At 54.7% G+C, this 18,775-nt stretch overlaps 2 protein-coding genes across 5 annotated transcripts in view; both read left to right on the top strand.

The window, feature by feature from the left end:
- Positions 1 to 98: 98 nt before the first annotated feature.
- Positions 99 to 2,484, top strand: LOC129120222 (uncharacterized). 4 transcript variants are annotated; one of them, XM_077177934.1, is made up of 3 exons: positions 276 to 383; positions 418 to 532; positions 811 to 2,484. In XM_077177934.1, the coding sequence occupies exons 1-3, from the start codon at positions 347 to 349 to the stop codon at positions 1,721 to 1,723; spliced, it is 1,065 nt and encodes a 354-aa protein (XP_077034049.1). In that variant the 5' UTR covers positions 276 to 346; the 3' UTR covers positions 1,724 to 2,484. The 4 variants fall into 4 exon arrangements, with proteins under 4 accessions (XP_077034051.1, XP_077034049.1, XP_077034048.1 ...); XM_077177936.1 differs by lacking the exons at positions 276 to 383; positions 418 to 532 and adding an exon at positions 99 to 194 and having other exon boundaries at positions 602 to 2,484; XM_077177933.1 differs by having other exon boundaries at positions 276 to 532.
- A 5,132-nt stretch (positions 2,485 to 7,616) lies between these two features.
- The window catches only part of SFXN5 (sideroflexin 5), a 122,077-nt gene continuing 110,918 nt past the window's right edge, over positions 7,617 to 18,775 (top strand). The window contains exon 1 of the mRNA XM_054632981.2: positions 7,617 to 7,746. Within this exon, the coding sequence (XP_054488956.1) occupies positions 7,690 to 7,746 (57 nt within the window). The 5' untranslated portion in view covers positions 7,617 to 7,689. The remainder of the gene's footprint in view (positions 7,747 to 18,775) is intronic.

Here is an 18,775-nt window from a genome sequence, read left to right as displayed (position 1 = left end):
CAGCAATTCTTGTTCTATTCCTTCATCTCCTGTTTCCAGAAATCCCTCATCTCTTGCCTTTCCATCAATGGGTGCTTCCACACCTCCTGTCTTTCTAGCAATACCTGTTCTGTTCCCTCGCCTCCTGCCTTTCCAGCAATGGGTGCTTCCATAGCTCCCATTTCCAAGCAATATCTGCTCTTTCCATCTCCTGCCTCTTCAGCAATACCTGTTCCCTCACCTCCAGCCTTTCCAGCAATTCCTGTTCTATTCCTTCATCTCCTGCCTTTCCATCAATGGGTGCTTCCACACCTCTTGCCTTTCTAACCATACCTGTTCTATTTCCTCATCTCCTTCCCTTCCAGCAATGGGTGTTTCCACATCTCCTGCCTTTCCAGCAATACCTGCTCCTTCAATCCCCTGCCTTTCCAGCAATACCTGCTCCTTCAATCCCCTGCCTTTCCAAGAACATGTGTTCCCTCATCTCCTGCCTTCCCAGCAATTCTTGTTCTATTCCCTCATCTCCTGTTTCCAGAAATCCCTCGCCTCCTGCCTTTCCAGCAATTCCTGTTCTATTCCTTCATCTCCTGTTTCCAGCAATACCTGTTCCCTTGCCTCCTGCCTTTCCAGCAATGGGTGCTTCCACACCTTTTGCCTTTCTAGCAATATCTGTTCTGTTCTCACCTCTCCTGCCCTTGTAGTAATGGGTGTTTCCATATCTCCTGCCTTTCCAGCAATACCTGCTCCTTCCATCTCCTGCCTTTCCAGCAATGGGTGCTTCCACACCTCTTGCCTTTCTAGCAATACCTGTTCTGTTCCCTCATCTTCTGCCTTTCCAGCAATGGGTGCTTCCATAGCTCCCATTTCCAAGCAATATGTGCTCTTTCTATCTCCTGCCTTTCCAGCAATATCTGCTCTATCTCCTGTTTCCAGCAATACCTGTTCCCTCCTCTCCTGCCTTTCCAGCAATAGGTGCTTCCACACTTCCTGCCTTTCTAGCAATACCTGTTCTGCTCCCTCACCTCCTGCCTTTCCAGTAATACCTGCTCTTTCCATCTCCTGCCTTTCCAAGAATACCTGTTCCCTCATCTCCTGCCTTTCCAGCAATGGGTGCCTCCAAACTTCCTGCCTTTCTAGCAATACCTGTTCTGTTCCCCCATCTCCATCCTTTCCAGCAATACCTGTTCCCTCATCTCCATCCTTTCCAGCAATCCCTGCTCCTTCCATCTCCATCCTTTCCAAGCAATACCTGTTCCCTCATCTCCATCCTTTCCAAGCAATACCTGTTCCCTCATCTCCATCCTTTCCAGCAATACCTGTTCCCTCATCTCCATCCTTTCCAGCAATCCCTGCTCCTCCCATCTCCATCCTTTCCAGGAATACCTGCTCCTTCCATCTCCATCCTTTCCAGCAGTCCCTGCTCCCCCATGTCCCATTTGCAGCGATCCCTGCCCCTCCCAGCTGCAGGAGCCCAGGTGTGCAGGGCTCCCTGGGTGCTGCAGGAGTGTGGAGCAGTGATGGATGCTCTGTGCCTGTCCCCCAGTGTCCAGCAGGTCCCTCCCTGTGCTTGGGAAAGCTCCACAGATGCTCCTGTCTCTGTTCTCTGTTTCCCCACCCCTCTGGGCTGAAGATTTGGGGTTCCCCCCTCAGCACACAGATTTTGTTCTGTGCACAAGAGCAGCCCAGCAGCACTGCAGGGGGGTCTGTGGTGCTGGTGCTGAACCTCCACCTTCCCAAGGAATGATTCTGAGGGCATAAATGCTTCCCCAGAGAGGGAGGGGACGAGGAAGAGACCCGGGGAAATGTTCTCAAGTTGCCCATCTTGATTAATCTTGATTAATCTCTGTGTTCAGTGACTGAATCTCCTATTTAGTGATTTATTTGGGGTCCCAGGGGCAGGAGCAGCGTTCCTGCTCCATGTCCCTGAGCTCTGTCCCTCTGTGCTGAGCCCAGCACAGCCCTCTGTGCTGAGCCTGTTCTGGGCCAGCAGCAGCCTCTCCCTGTTCTGTTTCAAACCCAGCCATAACAGCCCCCGTGGTTTTGCCTTTGTCCTGGAGTTTGTTTTTCCACTCTGGAGCTGTTCCAGGAGGCTGCAGCAGGGTGCTGTGCTCTGCCTTGCTGCCAGCCCTCAGCTGGGCTTTGCTTCCCCAGAGCTGTGGCCAATTTCCCCTTGCCTGGTCCTCCTGGCCACGTGTGGGCCAGGAGAGCCACCAAGGTTTGTCCTCAAACTGGAACAGACCCGAGGGATGTGCATTCTCCAGTGTGATGTAGACTCAGCCTTGTCTGGGAGGGAGCCCCAGTTTGGGGTAAAAATCCTGGAAAAGCATCCCCAGGTGGGAGAAGTGTTGGGGTTTGGAGTTGTTGGTTTCCCTCTCTTCACGTCTGCAGGAAGTGGGTTCTGTGTGTCTCATGTTTTAAGAGTTGCAACTAATGTTTATAAAGAGCTTGTTATTTACGTTTTAAGCACTTTAAAAAAAAATAAAAGTTGTTCAAGCTGTTCCTAGACACTTCTGATTCATTGACAACAGCGTCTGTGCTGACGGCGCCTGGACACCGAGTGACATTTCTGTTTGTCTGCTGCACGAGGAGGAGGAGGAGGAGGAGGAGGAGGAGGGTGTCCAACTCCTCCAGCAGCTTTTCCACCTGTCCTGACAGTCCCTGAGTGCTGTGCAGTGGGAATGCTGCAGGAACCTCGAGTTACAGCCCAAATCCTGCTCCTGGCCCGGGTGTGGGGCACCTGAGGGGTTTGGGACCCTTTGGGGTTGGTGTGGGTACCCTGAGCACCCAGGGAAAGGAAAGGGAAGGGAAAAGGGGGAAGGGAAAAGGGGGAAGGGAAGGGAAGGGAAGGGAAGGGAAGGGAAGGGAAGGGAAGGGAAGGGAAGGGAAGGGAAGGGAAGGGAAGGGAAGGGAAGGGAAGGGAAGGGAAGGGAAGGGAAGGGAAGGGAAGGGAAGGGAAGGGAAGGGAAGGGAAGGGAAGGGAAGGGAAGGGAAGGGAATTTCAAGGAAAGGAAAGGAAATTTCAAGGAAAGGAAATTGAAAGGAAAAGGAAAGGAAAGGAAAGGAAAGGAAAGGAAAGGAAAGGAAAGGAAAGGAAAGGAAAGGAAAGGAAAGGAAAGGAAAGGAAAGGAAAGGAAAGGAAAGGAAAGGAAAGGAAAGGAAAGGAAAGGGGAAAGGAAAAAGGAAAGGAAAGGAAAGGAAAGGAAAGGAAAGGGGAAAGGAAAGAGAAAAGGAAAGGGGAAAAGGGAAAAAAAGGGGGAAAAGGGGAAAAAGGAAAGGGCCTGGCTCCATCGGGGCTCCTGGGAGCTCTATGTCCCAGACTCCTCCCCAGCTCTGTTCCCCCACCTTGCCCCACTCAGCCCCTTTTCCTTCCCAGCTCCTTTCTCCATCCAAGCCTTTCCCCTGAAGAACATGAGCTGCCCTCAGCCCCAGAAATGACCCTGCTGCTCCCCCAGAGCGGCTCCCTCGGCTCTGACCTGGTTTATTTTCCCTGCAGCTGCAGGGATGGAGCCCCTGGGGAGCTGGGCATGGCTGGGGGGCTCAGCAGGGAAATGCTGAGGCTGAGCTGGGAGCCTGTGAAAGGGGATCCAGCCTGGGACAGTGCCTGGAGTTGGGCAAAGCAAGGATTTAAACCCAAATTCCTGCCTGGAGCACAGAGCAATCCCAGCCCTGCACGAGGAGGGAGCCTGGCTGCTGCTCCAGGCTCCAGCTCTGACGCCCAAAGCTTCCTCCAGATCTGCCTTCCCAAGGAATGTTCCTGTGCCCTTGTCCCAGCTGTCCCCTCTGGGCACCCCAAAACTCCCTCGTGGGTGGGGGGACCCTGCATGGGCACCAGGTACCCCCCAAAGCTGCTCTCACTCCCCTCCTCAGCTGGGCAGGGAGAGAAAACTCCACAAAAATCCCATTTGGGGATGGGGGCAGGGAGAGATCCCTCAGAGCTCACCAGAGATGGAGGCACAGGAGATAGAGGAAATCAGGTGAATTTATTAAATTAATTTATTGCCAATCCAACCAGAGCAGGGCAGTGAGAAATAAATCAGTTGAATTTATTAATTTCATTTATTGCCAATCCAACCAGAGCAGGGCAGTGAGAAATAAACCCAAATTTGAAATCCCTTTTCCCCCACCCCTCCTTCCTTCTCAGGCTCAGTTTCCCTCCTGCTTCTCTCCCTCCTCCTTCCCAGTGCTGCAGGGGGACAGGGAATGGGGCTGTGCTCAGTCCCTCTCACATTGTCCCTGTGCTCCTTCCTCCTCCTCCTCACTGTGCCCCTGCTCCAGTGTGGGCTTCCCTTGGGCTCACAGCTCCTTCAGGGGCTCCTTGTGGGGTCAAACCCTTTCTTCTGGGGCTTGTTATGGGCTCACAGCTCCTTCAGGGCTTCTCTTGGGGTTCAGTTTCCTTCAGGGGCTTCCCATAGGGTCACAGCTCCTCCAGAGACTTCTTATGGGGTCACAGCTCCTTCATGAGCTTCCCATGGGGCCAAACCTCCTTCAGGGGCTCCTTATGGGGTCACAGCTCCTTCATGGGCTTCCCTTGGGGTCAGAGCTCCAGGATTTCCTCAGTGGAGCACCCCCCCCCCCCATCCCCCCCCCCCAAAAATCCCATTTCTGGATGAGCTCACCCCATGGATTTGGGTTATTCCCCATTTCTGGATGAGCTCACCCCATGGATTTGGGTTATTCCCCGTTTCTGGATGAGCTCACCCCATGGCTGTGGGGTTATTTCCCCCCCCAAAAACCCCAAATTGTAACAAACCCTTGTTTTTGGTGGGGGAGCTCCCCCTCCTCCCAGGCAGGGAAGCACAAGTTGCCAGCCTGGATGGATCTGGTGGGATTGAATCAGCCAAGGAATTGATATTCTGCTGGGATGGCACCAAAATGTGATAGTCTTCTGTCACTCCACATGGGCTGGGGATAAACAGATTCTCTCCCCTCTGCTGTCAGCAAACATGGCTGTGGCAGCAGCAGCAGCTCCTGGGGAGGGGAAAGGGGGGGAAAGGGGGGAAAGGGGGTTTGGGGCAGCTCATCCTCACCCAGATCTGGGATTTGGGGCAGCCTGATCCTCACACAGAGCCTGGGATGGATTTGGGGCAGCTCCATCCTGGGATGAGTTTTGGTGATGGATTTGGGGCAGCCTCCATCCCCACATGAATCTGGGATTTGGGGCAGCCTGATCCTCACACAGAGCCTGGGATGGATTTGGGGCAGCTCCATCCCCACACAGATCCTAGGATGAGCCTTTGGGATGGATTTGGGACAGCTCCATCCTCACAGAGAGCTCTGGGGACAAGTTTGGGTCAGCCTCCATCCCCACACAGATCTGGGATCGATTTGGGGCACAGGGAGCCCTCCCAGCTTTGGCAGGTCTGGGTTGGATTTATGGCTTTGGTTTCCTTGGGAGAGGAGCTGGGGGACAGAGGGAGCCTGGGGGGGCTGGGGTTGGGGCCAGGAATGAGTTTGGGGTCAGGGCTGGGTTTGGGGCCAGGACTGAGTGAGTTTGGGGTAAAGGCTGGATTTGGGGCCAGGACTGGGTTTGGGGTCAGGGCTGAGTGAGTTTGGGATCAGGGCTGGGTTTGGGGTCAGGACTGAGTGAGTTTGGGGTAAAGGCTGGATTTGGGGCCAGGACTGGGGTTGGGGCCAGGGCTGAGTGAGTTTGGGATCAGGGCTGGGTTTGGGATCAGGGCTGGGTTTGGGGTCAGGGCTGAGTGAATCTGGGGCCAGGGCTGACCCCACAGCTCCAGGGCTGCTCCTGCAGGGCTCTGGGGACAGCTCAGAGCCTCCAGCAGCAAACCCCAACCCCAGGGATGGCAGGGCCGGGGTGGGAGCAGGGTCCTGCTCCTCATGCCCTGTCCCTGTCCCTGTCCCTGTCCCTGTCCCCAGGCACACGGAGCTGCCACCCCAGGCAACCAAAGCTCTGTTTTAGCAACAGCTCCGAGGAAAAGCAAACAGAAATGACAAAATGCCATTTTCCTGCCCTTTTCTGCTCCCCTTTTCACCCCTCAGAACCCCTTGTCCATCCCTTCCCCCCGGAGCTGCAGATTTGGGGTTCACTGAAGGGGATTGGTGCTGAGTTAGCCCAAAATCAGAAACTGCTTCTGTAGGAGGGAAGGAAAGAGTAAAATGGGAAATTATGTGCTCTGCAGCCACGGGGCACAGCAGCAGAAATTCCACAGCAAAATGGGACATCCACACTTTCCCTGGGTGGCAAAAATACGGGATTTTTTTGTTTCAGGGCATTCATTTCTCCTGGGTGGCAAAAATTGGGATTTTTTTTTGTTTCAGAGCATTCCTGCTTTTCCTCGGTGGCAAAAATCGGGATTTTTTTGTTTCAGGGCATTCCCACTTTCTCTGAGTGGCAAAAATTCGGGATTTTTTTGTTTCAGGTGCATTTTTTAGTTCCTCCTTCGCTGGAAGTCCTGCTGCTGGATTTCCAGCCCTGCCCTGCCTCCCTCCTTCTCCAGCTGCATTCCCTCTATTTGCTGTCCCTGTGCTCTCCTGGGGATTGATCCTAATCCTCCCAACAATTTCCCGGCGTGTGAAGGTGCAGACATTTCTTATCCCACTAATCTGGGCCAGACAATTCCGCGAACGGCTCCGGGTGCCCCCGACCTTGGCGTTATCAGCCCGGATCGTTATCAGTTTAGGTCGTTATCACTCAAATCCTTATCAGCTCAGATCGTCATCAGCCCGGACCCTCATGTGAGCTCAGATCGTTATCAGCCCAGATCCTTATCAGCTCAGATCCTTATCAGCTCCCCAAAGGGCGCTGCTGGCCTTGGTCAGAACGGGATCGGAAATTCCACCGGGAATTGCTCCTGGAATTGGGAAAAACTCCGAGAGCATCGAGTCCGGCCATGCCCGGCACTGCCAGGGCCATCACTGCCCCATGTCCCCAAGTGCCACATCCACAGGGCTGTGAAACCCCCAGGGATGGGCACTCCAAACCTCCCTGGGCACTTCCAATCCCTGACCCCCCTTTCCATGGCGAAATTCCTCCCAATGCCCACCCTGAGCTCCCCTGAGGCCGTTCCCTCTGCTCCTGTCCCTGTTCCCTGGGATAAGATCCCAAATCCCCCCGGCTGTGCCCTCCTGGCAGGAGCTGTGCAGAGCCACAAGGCCCCCTGAGCCTCCTTTGCTCCAGGCTGAGCCCCTGCCCGGCTCCCTCAGGGACTCTGCAGCCCCTGCCCAGCTCCCTCAGGGATTCTGCAGCCCCTGCCCGGCTCCCTCAGGGATTCTGCAGCCCCTGCCCAGCTCCCTCAGGGATTCTGCAGCCCCTGCCCGGCTCCCTCAGGGATTCTCCGGCCCCAGCCCTGACCACGCTCCAGCCCCTTGTGTCCTTTTTCTCACAAATGTCCTTCAATAACATTTGGGGTGGTTTTTTGTGCGTTTTTGTGCTTTCATCTCCTTGTGTTTCATTATTAGCTCAGTCTATTACACAATTAAGGTGAAACTCTCCTCTCCTGTCCCGCTCACCAGCCCTTCCCACCCTCTGGGTCTCCCCTTTCCCGTGGGACTACATTTCCCATGGTGCCCCGCGCCCGGCGCGCTCCCCATCGGCTGCCGGAGCCGGCGCGGCCCCGCCCCCGGCGGTGGCCGGCGGACTCCATGTCCCAGCGTGCCCCGCGGCAGCTGCGGTTGGCCGCAGCCAATCAGCGCGGGGCCGGCGGGGGGCGGGGCCCGGCGGCGGGGGAGGCTGTTTAAAGTGGCGCTTGCGGGATGGCGGAGCCGGCGGACTATCCCCCGTTCCAGCTGGGGAAGCCCCGCTTCGAGCAGGTACTGCCGGCGGCGGGGGGCGGCGGGGGGGACACCGGGAGCGGCGGCGGGAGCCGCCCCCGCCCCGCGCGCGGCATCGCCCCCCCACCCGCGGACGGAGCCCCCCGCTCTCCGCTCCTCTCCGCCCCGCCCCTCCCGCGGTGCCGCGCGCCCATTGGTCCGCAGCCCCCGCGCCATTGGCCGGCCGAGCTGTCAGTCAGGGCCGCCGCCCCCTGCCCGCGGCGGGCACTGCGCGGCCCCGCGGCCCCTGTGGCGCGGCGCGCAGCGCGGCGGGCGCGGGGCCGGGGGATTGCGGGTTCGAGCCCCGCGGGGGCGGGCAGGGGCCCGGTGCGGCATGGCGCGGGCTCGTCCTTGCCCCGGGGGACCCCTGTCAGGGTGGCTGGGAGGGGAGGAGCAGCTCTGGGATGGGGTGGGGCTCCCAGAAGCAGGGGTGCTCCAGTCGGGCGCTTTGCCAGTCCCACCAGGCAATGCCCAGCTCCGGTGCCAAGGGCTGGAGGGGCGGTGTGACCCCCAGGATGGTGTCAGGTTAACAGAATGTGTCAGATAGAACAGATTGCTCCACAGCTGCCAGCTGAGATGGGCAGAGCAGCTGTGGTCAGTCACACACCTGGCCTAGGTGAGCAGGGCAGGGGCAGGTTGGTCTCGTTGCCACCCACTGTGGATGAGCAAAGAGGACTTGTTCTGCTGGTGGAAGCATTGAGGCTGAGAAAAATGCTCATAAACCTCCAGCAGTCCCTGCTGAGCTGGGCAGCACTCCCTGGAGGAGCTGCTCCTTACCTTGGGTGTGAGTGTGTCCTACCATGGGGACAGTCCCCACGGGGGGACCATTCCCACCGTCCACAGCAATCCAGAGCCCCTGTTTAACCTTTATTTAACCCGTGTTTAACCCCTATTTAACCCCAGTCTGACTCTGCACCTGTGCTTGGCTTGACCCAGCCACCTTTGGGCTGAGCTGTGGATTTCCCAGGGGGCCATTCCATGGTGGGACAATTCTGTTCCATGGTGGGACAATTCCATTCCATGGTGGAGCCATTCCATTCCATGGTGGGACCATTCCATTCCGTGGTGGGGCCATTCCATGGTGGGACAATGCCATTCCATGGTGGGACAATGCCATTCCATGGTGGGACAATTCCATGTCCATGGTGGGACAATTCCATTCCATGGTGGGACAATGCCATTCCATGGTGGGACAATTCCATTCCATGGTGGGACCATTCCATGGTGGATCCATTCCATGATGGATCTCCTGCCTCTCCCACACCCCACGTCCCTCCGGGGCTTGGTGCAACCTGGGAGAGCAGAGGGGTCCAGGGAATGGGAACAGGAGTGGGAGTGGGAATGGGAAGGGTTTGGGGTCCCATAGGTCCCAGAGCACATCCTCAGAGCCCCAGGGAGGGCTGGCTCCCCTGGGAACGGGCAGGGTGCTCCAGCTGGGCAGTTTTCAATGAGGAGGAGGAGGAGGAGGAGGAGGAGGAGACACTGCCTGCCCTTCCTGCACAGCACAGCCCTGGCAGGCAGGCCTGGCAGAGCTGCTGTGTTCTGCTCATTCAGGAGCAGCCCTGGGGAACCTGCCAGGGCTGGGGCAGGCACTGAGGGTCCCCCTGTGCTGGGAGAGCCCTTGGGAGGGGATTCCTCGGGAGTGCTTTGCCAGGGGGGCACTGTGAGCATGGCAAACACCCCCTTCTGTGCCCCGGGGCTTCAGCTCTGCCCTGTGCACTCTCAGCAGCTGTGGCAGGGCTGAGGTGCTGCTGTCCTGCTGGCTCCATCCCACATTCCTCCCTGGCCAAGGCTGGAAGCCAGCAGGCAGCACTGTGGGGTCACACAGGGAGGAGGGCTTGGGATGTTCCCAGGGTTTGTGGATCCTGCTTGGCTCTGCTCTGTTTGGGATGCAGCACCACTCACATCCCTGCTCCCACCATGGCCTGGGAGAGCCCAGCTCCTGCATCTTCAAAATCCTCCATGGGGAGCCCAGCTCCTGCATCCCTGCTTCAAAATCCTCCATGGGGAGCCCAGCTCCTGCATCCCTGCTTCAAAATCCTCCATGGGGAGCCCAGCTCCTGCATCCCTGCTTCAAAATCCTCCTTGGGGAGCCCAGCCCCTCCATCCCTGCCTGGGACCCCTCCATCCCTGCCTGGGACCCCTCCATCCCTGTCCCAGCCCCTTCATCCCTGTCCCAGCCCCTCCAGTTCTTTATTTCCCCCATCCTGCCCGTGGTGTTTCCCCCCAGACTTTGTTCTGGAGGAGCCCCAGCTCATTCCCAGGGGATCAGGGCCCCCCAAATCCTCCCTGCCAGGAGTTCTGAACTTCCCCCAGCCCCCCCTGCTCTGCTCTGCCCAGCTTTGGTGTCTGAGATCTCAGCTGGAGCTGCCAGAGCCTGCTCCTTGTTTAGGGCAGGGTGCTGAAATCCCAAATTCCAGCCTGCTCCTTGTTCAGGGCAGGATGCTGAAATCCCAAATTCCAGCTGTATCCCAGTGAGGATCCCCAGCTGTATTCCCAGGTGAGGGGTCCCATCACAACCTCATCTTTCTGCCAAGCACCACAGAATCCCAAAATCCCAGAATTCCAGACTGGTTGGGGTTGGGAGGGAGCTTAAAGAGCATCTTCATCCCACCCCATCCATGGCAGGGACACCTCCCACTATCCCAGGTGGATCCAACCTGGCCTTGGGCACTGCCAGGGATCCAGGGGCAGCCCCAGCTGCTCTGGGAATTCCAGCCCAGGCAGGAATTCCTTGCCAAGATCCCAGCCCAATCTCCCCTTTCCCAGTGGGAGCCATTCCCTGGCTCCTGTCCCTGCAGGCCTTGTCCCCAGCCCCTCTGCAGCTCTCCTGGAGCCCCTGCAGGCACTCTGAGGATTCCCTGGATTTTTCCCTTCTCCAGGGGAACATTCCCAGCTCTCCCAGCCTGGCTCCAGCCCTGCAGCAGCTCTGGGGTCTCCTCTGGATTTATTCCAGCAGCTCCACATCCTTCTGCTGTTGCTTTTGTTCCACCTCCATCACCCAGGACTGGGTTTAAAGGGGAATTTTTTGGTTTCTGTCCCTTGTTCTGGGTTTTAACCCACAGCTCCTGCTCCTGGCAGGTTCCTGTGCCCTGCCCCTGGTGCAGGAACTTCTCCCATTGGAATCCTGGCTCCTCAACTTTGGAAAACCAAATTAAAGCCATCAAAGGGTTCCAGTTTTAGCCCAAACTTGCAGTGGCCTGTCACAAATGACACAACCCCATTGCTCAGTGGCTTTGTCTTAATTTTGTTTGCTTTAGCTTCAATCTCTTCTAATTAATTAAAAGCTGACATGAGCCTGGTTTTGAGCTCAAGCCTGCATGTTTTTTGCTCTGGTTTAATTAAACCCTGTTTAACAGCAGGCTGTAATTAAAGTGGTGAGGCTGCCCATGCCTGTGCTCCTCGGGATTCTTCTCCTCCTGAAGGTGATTAACATCTCCCTAATGGCCTCTCACCTTCTCCCAGATCCTGCAGCTGTTTCCCTCCTTCAGAGCAGGATCAGTGAGCTGAAATCCCCAATTCCAGCCTGCTCCTTGCTCAGGGCAGGATGCTGAGCTGAAATCCCCAATTCCAGCCTGCTCCTGTTCAGGGCAGGATCAGTGAGCTGAAATCCCCAATTCCAGCCTGCTCCTTGTTCAGGGCAGGATGCTGAACTGAAATCCCCAATTCCAGGCTGCTCCTTGTTCAGGGCAGGATCAGTGAGCTGAAATCCCCAATTCCAGGCTGCTCCTTGTTTGGGTCAGGATGCTGAGCTGAAATCCCCAATTCCAACCTGCTCCTTGTTCAGGGCAGGATCAGTGAGCTGAAATCCCCAATTCCAGCCTGCTCCTTGTTTAGGGCAGGATCAGTGAGCTGAAATCCCCAATTCCAGCCTGCTCCTTGTTCAGGGCAGGATGCTGAAATCTCCAATTCCAGCCTGCTCCTTGTTTAGGGCAGGATGCTGAGCTGAAATCCCCAATTCCAGCCTGCTCCTTGTTTGGGTCAGGATGCTGAAATCCCCAATTCCAGCCTGCTCCTTGTTTGGGTCAGGATGCTGAACTGAAATCCCCAATTCCAGCCTGCTCCTTGTTCAGGGCAGGATCCTGAGCTGAAATCCCCAATTCCAGGCTGCTCCTTGTTTGGGTCAGGATGCTGAGCTGAAATCCCCAATTCCAGCCTGCTCCCAAACCCGTGGCTTTAGGGACCAGCTGCACCTCCAGGGCCCAGCTCCAGGATGTTCCCTGGGAGGGAGCTGACATTCCCCAGCACCTCCTGGTGCTGCAGCCTGCTGGGAAGCGCTCCCAAAATAGCCCCAATTCATCAGGAAATGGGTGATTTTCACTGTGCTCCAGCTCACTGCACCAGCTGCTCCAGGAGACAGGGATGGGCATGGGCAGAGCCAGCTCAGGAGCTCTGAGCCTGCACAGGGGTTAGGCTGGGCTGGAATAGGCCTGGCACAGGGGTTAGGCTGGGCTGGGATGAGCCTGGCACAGGGGTTAGGCTGGGATGGGATAGGCCTGGCACAGGGGTTAGGCTGGGATGGGCCTGGCACAGGGGTTAGGCTGGGCTGGGATAGGCCTGAGCCTGGCACAGGGGTTAGGCTGGGATGGGATAGGCCTGGCACAGGGGTTAGGCTGGGCTGGGATGGGCCTGGCACAGGGGTTAGGCTGGGCTGGGATAGGCCTGGCACAGGGGTTAGGCTGGGCTGGAATAGGCCTGAGCCTGGCACAGGGGTTAGGCTGGGATGGGATGGGCCTGGCACAGGGGTTAGGCTGGGATGGGATGGGCCTGGCACAGGGGTTAGGCTGGGCTGGGATAGGCCTGGCACAGGGGTTAGGCTGGGATGAGCCTGGCACAGGGGTTAGGCTGGGATGGGATAGGCCTGGGCCTGGCACAGGGGTTAGGCTGGGCTGGGATGGGCCTGGCACAGGGGTTAGGCTGGGATGGGATGAGCCTGGCACAGGGGTTAGGCTGGGCTGGGATGGGCCTGGCACAGGGGTTAGGCTGGGATGGGATAAGCCTGGCACAGGGGTTAGGCTGGGATGGGCCTGGCACAGGGGTTAGGCTGGGATGGGATGGGCCTGGCACAGGGGTTAGGCTGGGCTGGGATAGGCCTGGCACAGGGGTTAGGCTGGGCTGGGATAGGCCTGGCACAGGGGTTAGGCTGGGCTGGGATAGGCCTGGCACAGAGGTTAGGCTGGGATGGGATAAGCCTGGCACAGGGGTTAGGCTGGGATGGGCCTGGCACAGGGGTTAGGCTGGGATGGGATGAGCCTGGCACAGGGGTTAGGCTGGGCTGGGATGGGCCTGGCACAGGGGTTAGGCTGGGATGGGATAAGCCTGGCACAGGGGTTAGGCTGGGATGGGCCTGGCACAGGGGTTAGGCTGGGATGGGATGGGCCTGGCACAGGGGTTAGGCTGGGCTGGGATAGGCCTGGCACAGGGGTTAGGCTGGGCTGGGATAGGCCTGGCACAGGGGTTAGGCTGGGCTGGGATAGGCCTGGCACAGAGGTTAGGCTGGGTTGGGATAGGCCTCGCACAGGGAACCATCCCCAGCTCCCAGGGAAACTGAGGCAGGGCTGGCAGGGAGGGCTCAGAGCTGCTGCTGTGCCCAGGGCTGCTCCTCTCATCCCATTTCCATCTCCTGAAAGCTCTGGGTTTGCTGCATCTCTGGGGAGTTTGTGAGGTCCCAAGGACGAGGTGAGAGATGAGGAATTGGACTCCATGCTCTTAGAAGGCTGATTATTATATTATATTATATTATATTATATTATATTATATTATATTATATTATATTATATTATATTATATTATATTATATTATTTAAATCTATTATATGATACTTATTATATTTCTATTCATTTCATTATATATTATTATATTTATTTTATTATGTATTATTATATTATACTTATTATATTTATTATATTATACTTATATTTATTATATTATATTATATTATATTATATTTATTATGCTATACTAAAGAAAGAGAAAGGATTCAGACAGAAGGCCTAACAAGAATGAAGAATAAAAACTCGTGGCTGACTCAGAGTCCAGCCCAGCTGATGGTGATTGGTCATTAATTAAAAACAATTCCCATGGAGCCAGTCCAACATTCAGCTGTGGTAAACAAGGTCCAAGCCCCGTCCCAAAGCAGCAAACTCAGGAGCAGCAATCAGATCATTGCTGTTGGCATTCCCTGCTGAGGCTGCTCAGCTTCCCAGCAGCAAAATCCTGGGCAAAGAGGACAAAAGAAACCATGGGAAGGATTCCACTGATTGATGAATGGGAAAAGATATTTGCTTTTGCAAATAAACTTTGGGTTTGCTGATAAACGAAATTACACATTGAGAGATGAAAGAAACAATGGTGAAGAAGAAAAAACCCCTAAATTCTATAAGAATTAAGAATTAAAAGGGAGGGTTATGCATTAGAGGGGAATCTTTGGTATCAGGAGTTTTGGGAAGTCTGAACTTCTCAAGTACCTCAGAAATGGGGAAAACCCCCTAAATTCCATAGGAATTAAAAGGGAGGGTTATACATTAGAGGGAAATCTTTAGTATCAGGTGTTCTGGGAAGTCTGAACCTCTCAAGTACCTCAGAAATGGGGAAAAATCCCTAAATTCCATAGGAATTAAAAGGGAGGGTTATGCATTAGAGGGGAATCTTTGGGATCAGGTGTTCTGGGAAGTCTGAACCTTTCAAGTACCTCAGAAATGGGGAAAAACCCCTAAATTCCATAGGAATTAAAAGGAAGGGTTATGCATTAGAGGGGAATCTTTGGTATCAGGCGTATCGGGAAGTCTGAACCTCTCAAGTACCTCAGAAATGGGGAGAGAGAGAAGGGAAATGTGGCTGGAAATTGGGATAAAAAGGAGGCTGAGTCCTCCAAAAATGTGAGACCCCAGGGGAATGCCCCATGGCCTCTGCCTTTATTGGAATAAAGTCAAAGGACTCCTCTGTCTCCTTTTTGGACATAAACCTCTGGTGTTTGTGGATTAGTTTTCCTAACATTGGGAATTGCTGGGGCTTGTTTTTTGTTTTGGGTTTTGGTTTTTTTTTTTTTTTGCCTTGTGTTTTGTATGCAGCTCTGTGAAAACCAGTCCTGAATTCGAAAAAACTTTCCTTTGGCTTCCAGTGAGGAGAAGCAGCTGGGAATGAGCAGGGGCTGACCTGGATGAGGGGATGCCAGCAGTGAGGCTGCTCTGCACATCTCTGAAAGGGAAATCAGGAGTGCCAGGCTGGGAGCAGCACACAAAGGGATCTTTGTTGGGCAGGAGCTGGCAGCAGGGCCAGGAACTGCAGGGGAGGGAGCCCAGGGAGCCCTGCTGGCCTGGGATTGAGCCTGGCTCTGGGACTGAGCTCTGGGATTGAGCCTGGCTCTGGGATTGAGCCCTGGGATTGAGCCTGGCTCTGGGACTGAGCTCTGGGATTGAGCCTGGCTCTGGGACTGAGCTCTGGGATTGAGCCTGGCTCTGGGACTGAGCTCTGGGATTGAGCCTGGCTCTGGGATTGAGCCCTGGGATTGAGCCTGGCTCTGGGATGGAGCTCTGGGATTGAGCCTGGCTCTGGGACTGAGCTCTGGGATTGAGCCTGGCTCTGGGATGGAGCTCTGGGATTGAGCCTGGCTCTGGGACTGAGCTCTGGAATTGAGCCTGGCTCTGGGATTGAGCTCTGGGATTGAGCCTGGCTCTGGGACTGAGCCCTGGGATTGAGCCTGGCTCTGGGATGGAGCTCTGGGATTGAGCCTGGCTCTGGGACTGAGCTCTGGGATGGAGCTCTGGGATTGAGCCTGGCTCTGGGATTGAGCTCTGGGATTGAGCCTGGCTCTGGGATTGAGCTCTGGGATTGAGCCTGGTTCTAGTTGAGGTGGAGCCCAAGGAACCGTGGTGGTCTGGACTTGAGCCTGGCTCTGGTTTGAGCCTGGCTCTGGTTGAATGGAGCCCAAGGAGTCTTCATGGTCTGGGCTTGAGCCTGGCTCTGGGTGAGTGGAGCCCAAGGAGCCCTGGTGGCTCTGGGTTTCAACCTGGCTCTGGGATTGAGTTTAGCTCTGGTTGAATGGAACCCTCATGGTCTGAGTTTGAGCCTGGTTCTTGTTGAGTGGAGCCCAAGGATACCTGGTGGCTTGCATTTGAGCCTGGCTCTGGTTGGGGTGGAGCCCAAGGAGTCCTGGTGGCCCTGGGTTTGAGCCTGGCTCTGGGTTTGAGCCTGATTCTGGTTTAAGCCTGACTCTGGATTTGAGCCTGGCTCTGGGTTAAGCCTGGCTCCAGTTTAAGCCTGGCTCTCAGAGCACTCTTGGTGTGAGGCCCTGACACATCAGAGTTCCACCAAACCTGTTCAGACCCAGCCTCCCTGGTGGTTTTGGGGCTCAGACTGGGCAAGTTCAGGCAGCAGCAGCTGGAAACAAATCCCTCCCTGCCTCTGCCCTGGAAACAAATCCCTCCCTGCCTCTGCCCTGGAAACAAATCCCTCCCTGCCTCTGCCCTGGGAACAAATCCCTCCCTGCCTCCTGCCTGGCACAGGTGCCCAGAGCAGCTGGGGCGGCCCTGGATCCCTGGCAGTGCCCAAGGCCAGGCTGGACACTGGGACAGGGGAAGGTGTCCCTGCCATGGCAGGGGTGGCTCTGGGTGGGATTTGGGGTCCCTCCCATCCCAGACCATTCCCTGATTTTGGGGTTTGGGCACTCCCAGCTCCCCAGCCGTGGGCAGGGAATGTGGGGCTGGGATCACACCAGGCCGGGGCTGAGCTGCTCAGGCCTGGCCTTGAGCTGGGCCTTGCTGAGCTTGGCCAGGCAGGGGCTCAGTGCCAGCCCAAGGCTGCCCCTGGCACAGGCACCAGCCTTGCCAGGGCCTGGGCAGCTGGGAGAGGGGAGCTGGGAGCTGTCCTCCATTCCTGAGGACATTTCCATGCTGCCCTGGAACCTGGGCTCTCCTTGCCCCTCCCTTGGCATCACTCCTTGGTCAGGGGCTGTAAAACACTGATGTTCCCTTTCATTCCATTTCATTTCCATTTCATTCCATTAATTTCTATTTAATTCCATCAATTTCCATTAAATTCTGTTAATTCCCATTTAATTCCATTAATTTCCATTTAATTCCGTTAATTTCTATTTAATTCCCTTAACTTCCATTTAATTCCATTTAATTTCCATTTCATTCCCATTTAATCCCATTAATTTACATTGAATTCCATTAATTTCCATTTAATTCTGTTAAATCCAATAATTTCCACTGAATTCCATTTCATTCCATTAATTTCCATTAAATTCCATGAATTCCAATAATTTCTATTAATTTCCACTGAATTCCATTTCATTCCATGAATTCCAATAATTTCTATTAATTTGCATTAAATTCCATTTCATTCCATTTGCTGCTGCTGTTCTCAGTGTGGCACAGAGATAAAGGCAGTGGGGAAGTCAAGGCCACTCAGGTTCAGGATCCCCCATGCTGCTGGTGGTGAAGGCAGCAATTCCAGCTGGTTAGCAAGAATTCACTGGTTAGCAGTAATTCCAGGGGTTTAACTGCAATTCCAGCTGGTTAGCAGCAATTCCAAGTATTTAGCAATAATCCCAGGTGTTAGTTTAGCAGCAGTCCCAGCTGGTTAGCAGTAAGAGGTTATCAGTAATTCCAGCTGGTTAGCAATAATTCCAAGTATTTAGCAGCAATTCCAGCTGGTTAGCAGTAATTCCAGCTGGTTAGCAGTAATTCCAGCTGGTTAGCAATAATTCCAAGTATTTAACAGTAATTCCAGGTTGTTAGCAGCAATTCCAGGTTGTTAGCAGCAATTCCAAGTATTTAGCAGCAATTCCAGCTGGTTAGCAGCAATTCCAGGTGTTTAGCAATAATTCCAAGTGTTAGTTTAGCAGCAATCCCAGCTGGTTAGCAGTAATCCCAAATATTTAGCAATAATTCCAGGTGTTTGTTTAGCAGCAATTCCAGCTGGTTAGCAGTAATCCCAGGTGTTAGTTTAGCAGCAGGCCCAGCTGGTTTGCAGTAAATCCATCAGGTTAAAAATAATTCCAGGTGTTTAGCAGTAATTAGCAGTAATTCCAGCTGGTTAGCAGCAATTTCATGTGTTTAGCAGCATTTCTAGCTGGTTAGCAGTAATACCATGTATTTAGCAGCAGTCCCAGCTGGCTAGCAGTAAATCCATCAGGTTAATAATAATTCCAGGTGTTTAGCAGCAATTCCAGCTCTTAGTTTAGCAGCAGTCCCAGCTGGTTAGCAGTAAATCCATCAGGTTAATAATAATTCCAGGTGTTTAGCAGCAGTCCCAGCTGGTTATCAGTAATTCCAGCTGGTTAGCAGCAGTCCCAGCTGGTTATCAGTAATTCCAGGTGGTTATCAGTAATTCCAGGTGTTTAGCAGCAATTCCAGGTGTTTAGCAGCAATTCCAGCTGGTTATCAGTAATTCCAGGTGGTTAGCAGCAATTCCAGCTGGTTAGCAGCAATTCCAGGTGTTTAGCAGCAATTCCAGCTGTTAGTTCAGCAGCAGCCCGGCTGCCCTGGGCTCTGTGGGATGGGCAGGGGCTGTGGCTGCTGCTCCTGGGGTTGCTCAATTCCTGACTCAGGGATTGCTCACTGCCCACCCACCCCTGGCACGTGTTGGGAGGGTTCTGCCATCTGCAGGGATCCCACACCCAAAATAAAAGGGAGGCAGCAAAATGTCAAACTCAAATCCACTCAAAAGTACCAGAATTAGCATTAATTAGATCCCTGCTAATTAAAAACCGCTGTGCTTTTTTCCTGGACTTGTGTGGAGCTGTTCTGTTCCATTGGGGGGGTTCTTTTTTAATTTTATTTGGTGCAGGACGTGGGGGAATGCTGGAGTTTGTGGGGTCAGGCTGCAGTGGGGGGTCAGCAGTGCTTGGACAGGGCCCTTGCAGAGGGATCCATGCAGGGATCAGGGGGGATCCATGCAGGAATCAGGGGGGGATCCATGCAGGAATCAGGGGGGATCCATGCAGGAATCGGGGGGGATCCATGCAGGAATCGGGGGGGATCCATGCAGGAATCAGGGGGGGATCCATGCAGGAATCAGGGG

Source organism: Agelaius phoeniceus, chromosome 4 (assembly GCF_051311805.1).
Source record: "Agelaius phoeniceus isolate bAgePho1 chromosome 4, bAgePho1.hap1, whole genome shotgun sequence".
Lineage (NCBI taxonomy): Eukaryota > Metazoa > Chordata > Aves > Passeriformes > Icteridae > Agelaius > Agelaius phoeniceus.
The sequence above is the reverse complement of the archived record's forward strand: the minus strand, read 5'-3'. Positions and strand labels throughout refer to the sequence as shown.

Excerpts from the sequence above, each read along its gene's own strand:
- LOC129120222 (XM_077177933.1), top strand. The coding sequence starts at position 276 with ATGGGTGCTTCCACACCTCTTGCCTTTCTAACCATACCTGTTCTATTT. Across the intron at positions 533-810 it reads AGAAATCCCTCGCCTCCTGC|CTTTCCAGCAATGGGTGCTT; the intron begins CTTTCCAGCAAT and ends CTCATCTTCTGC.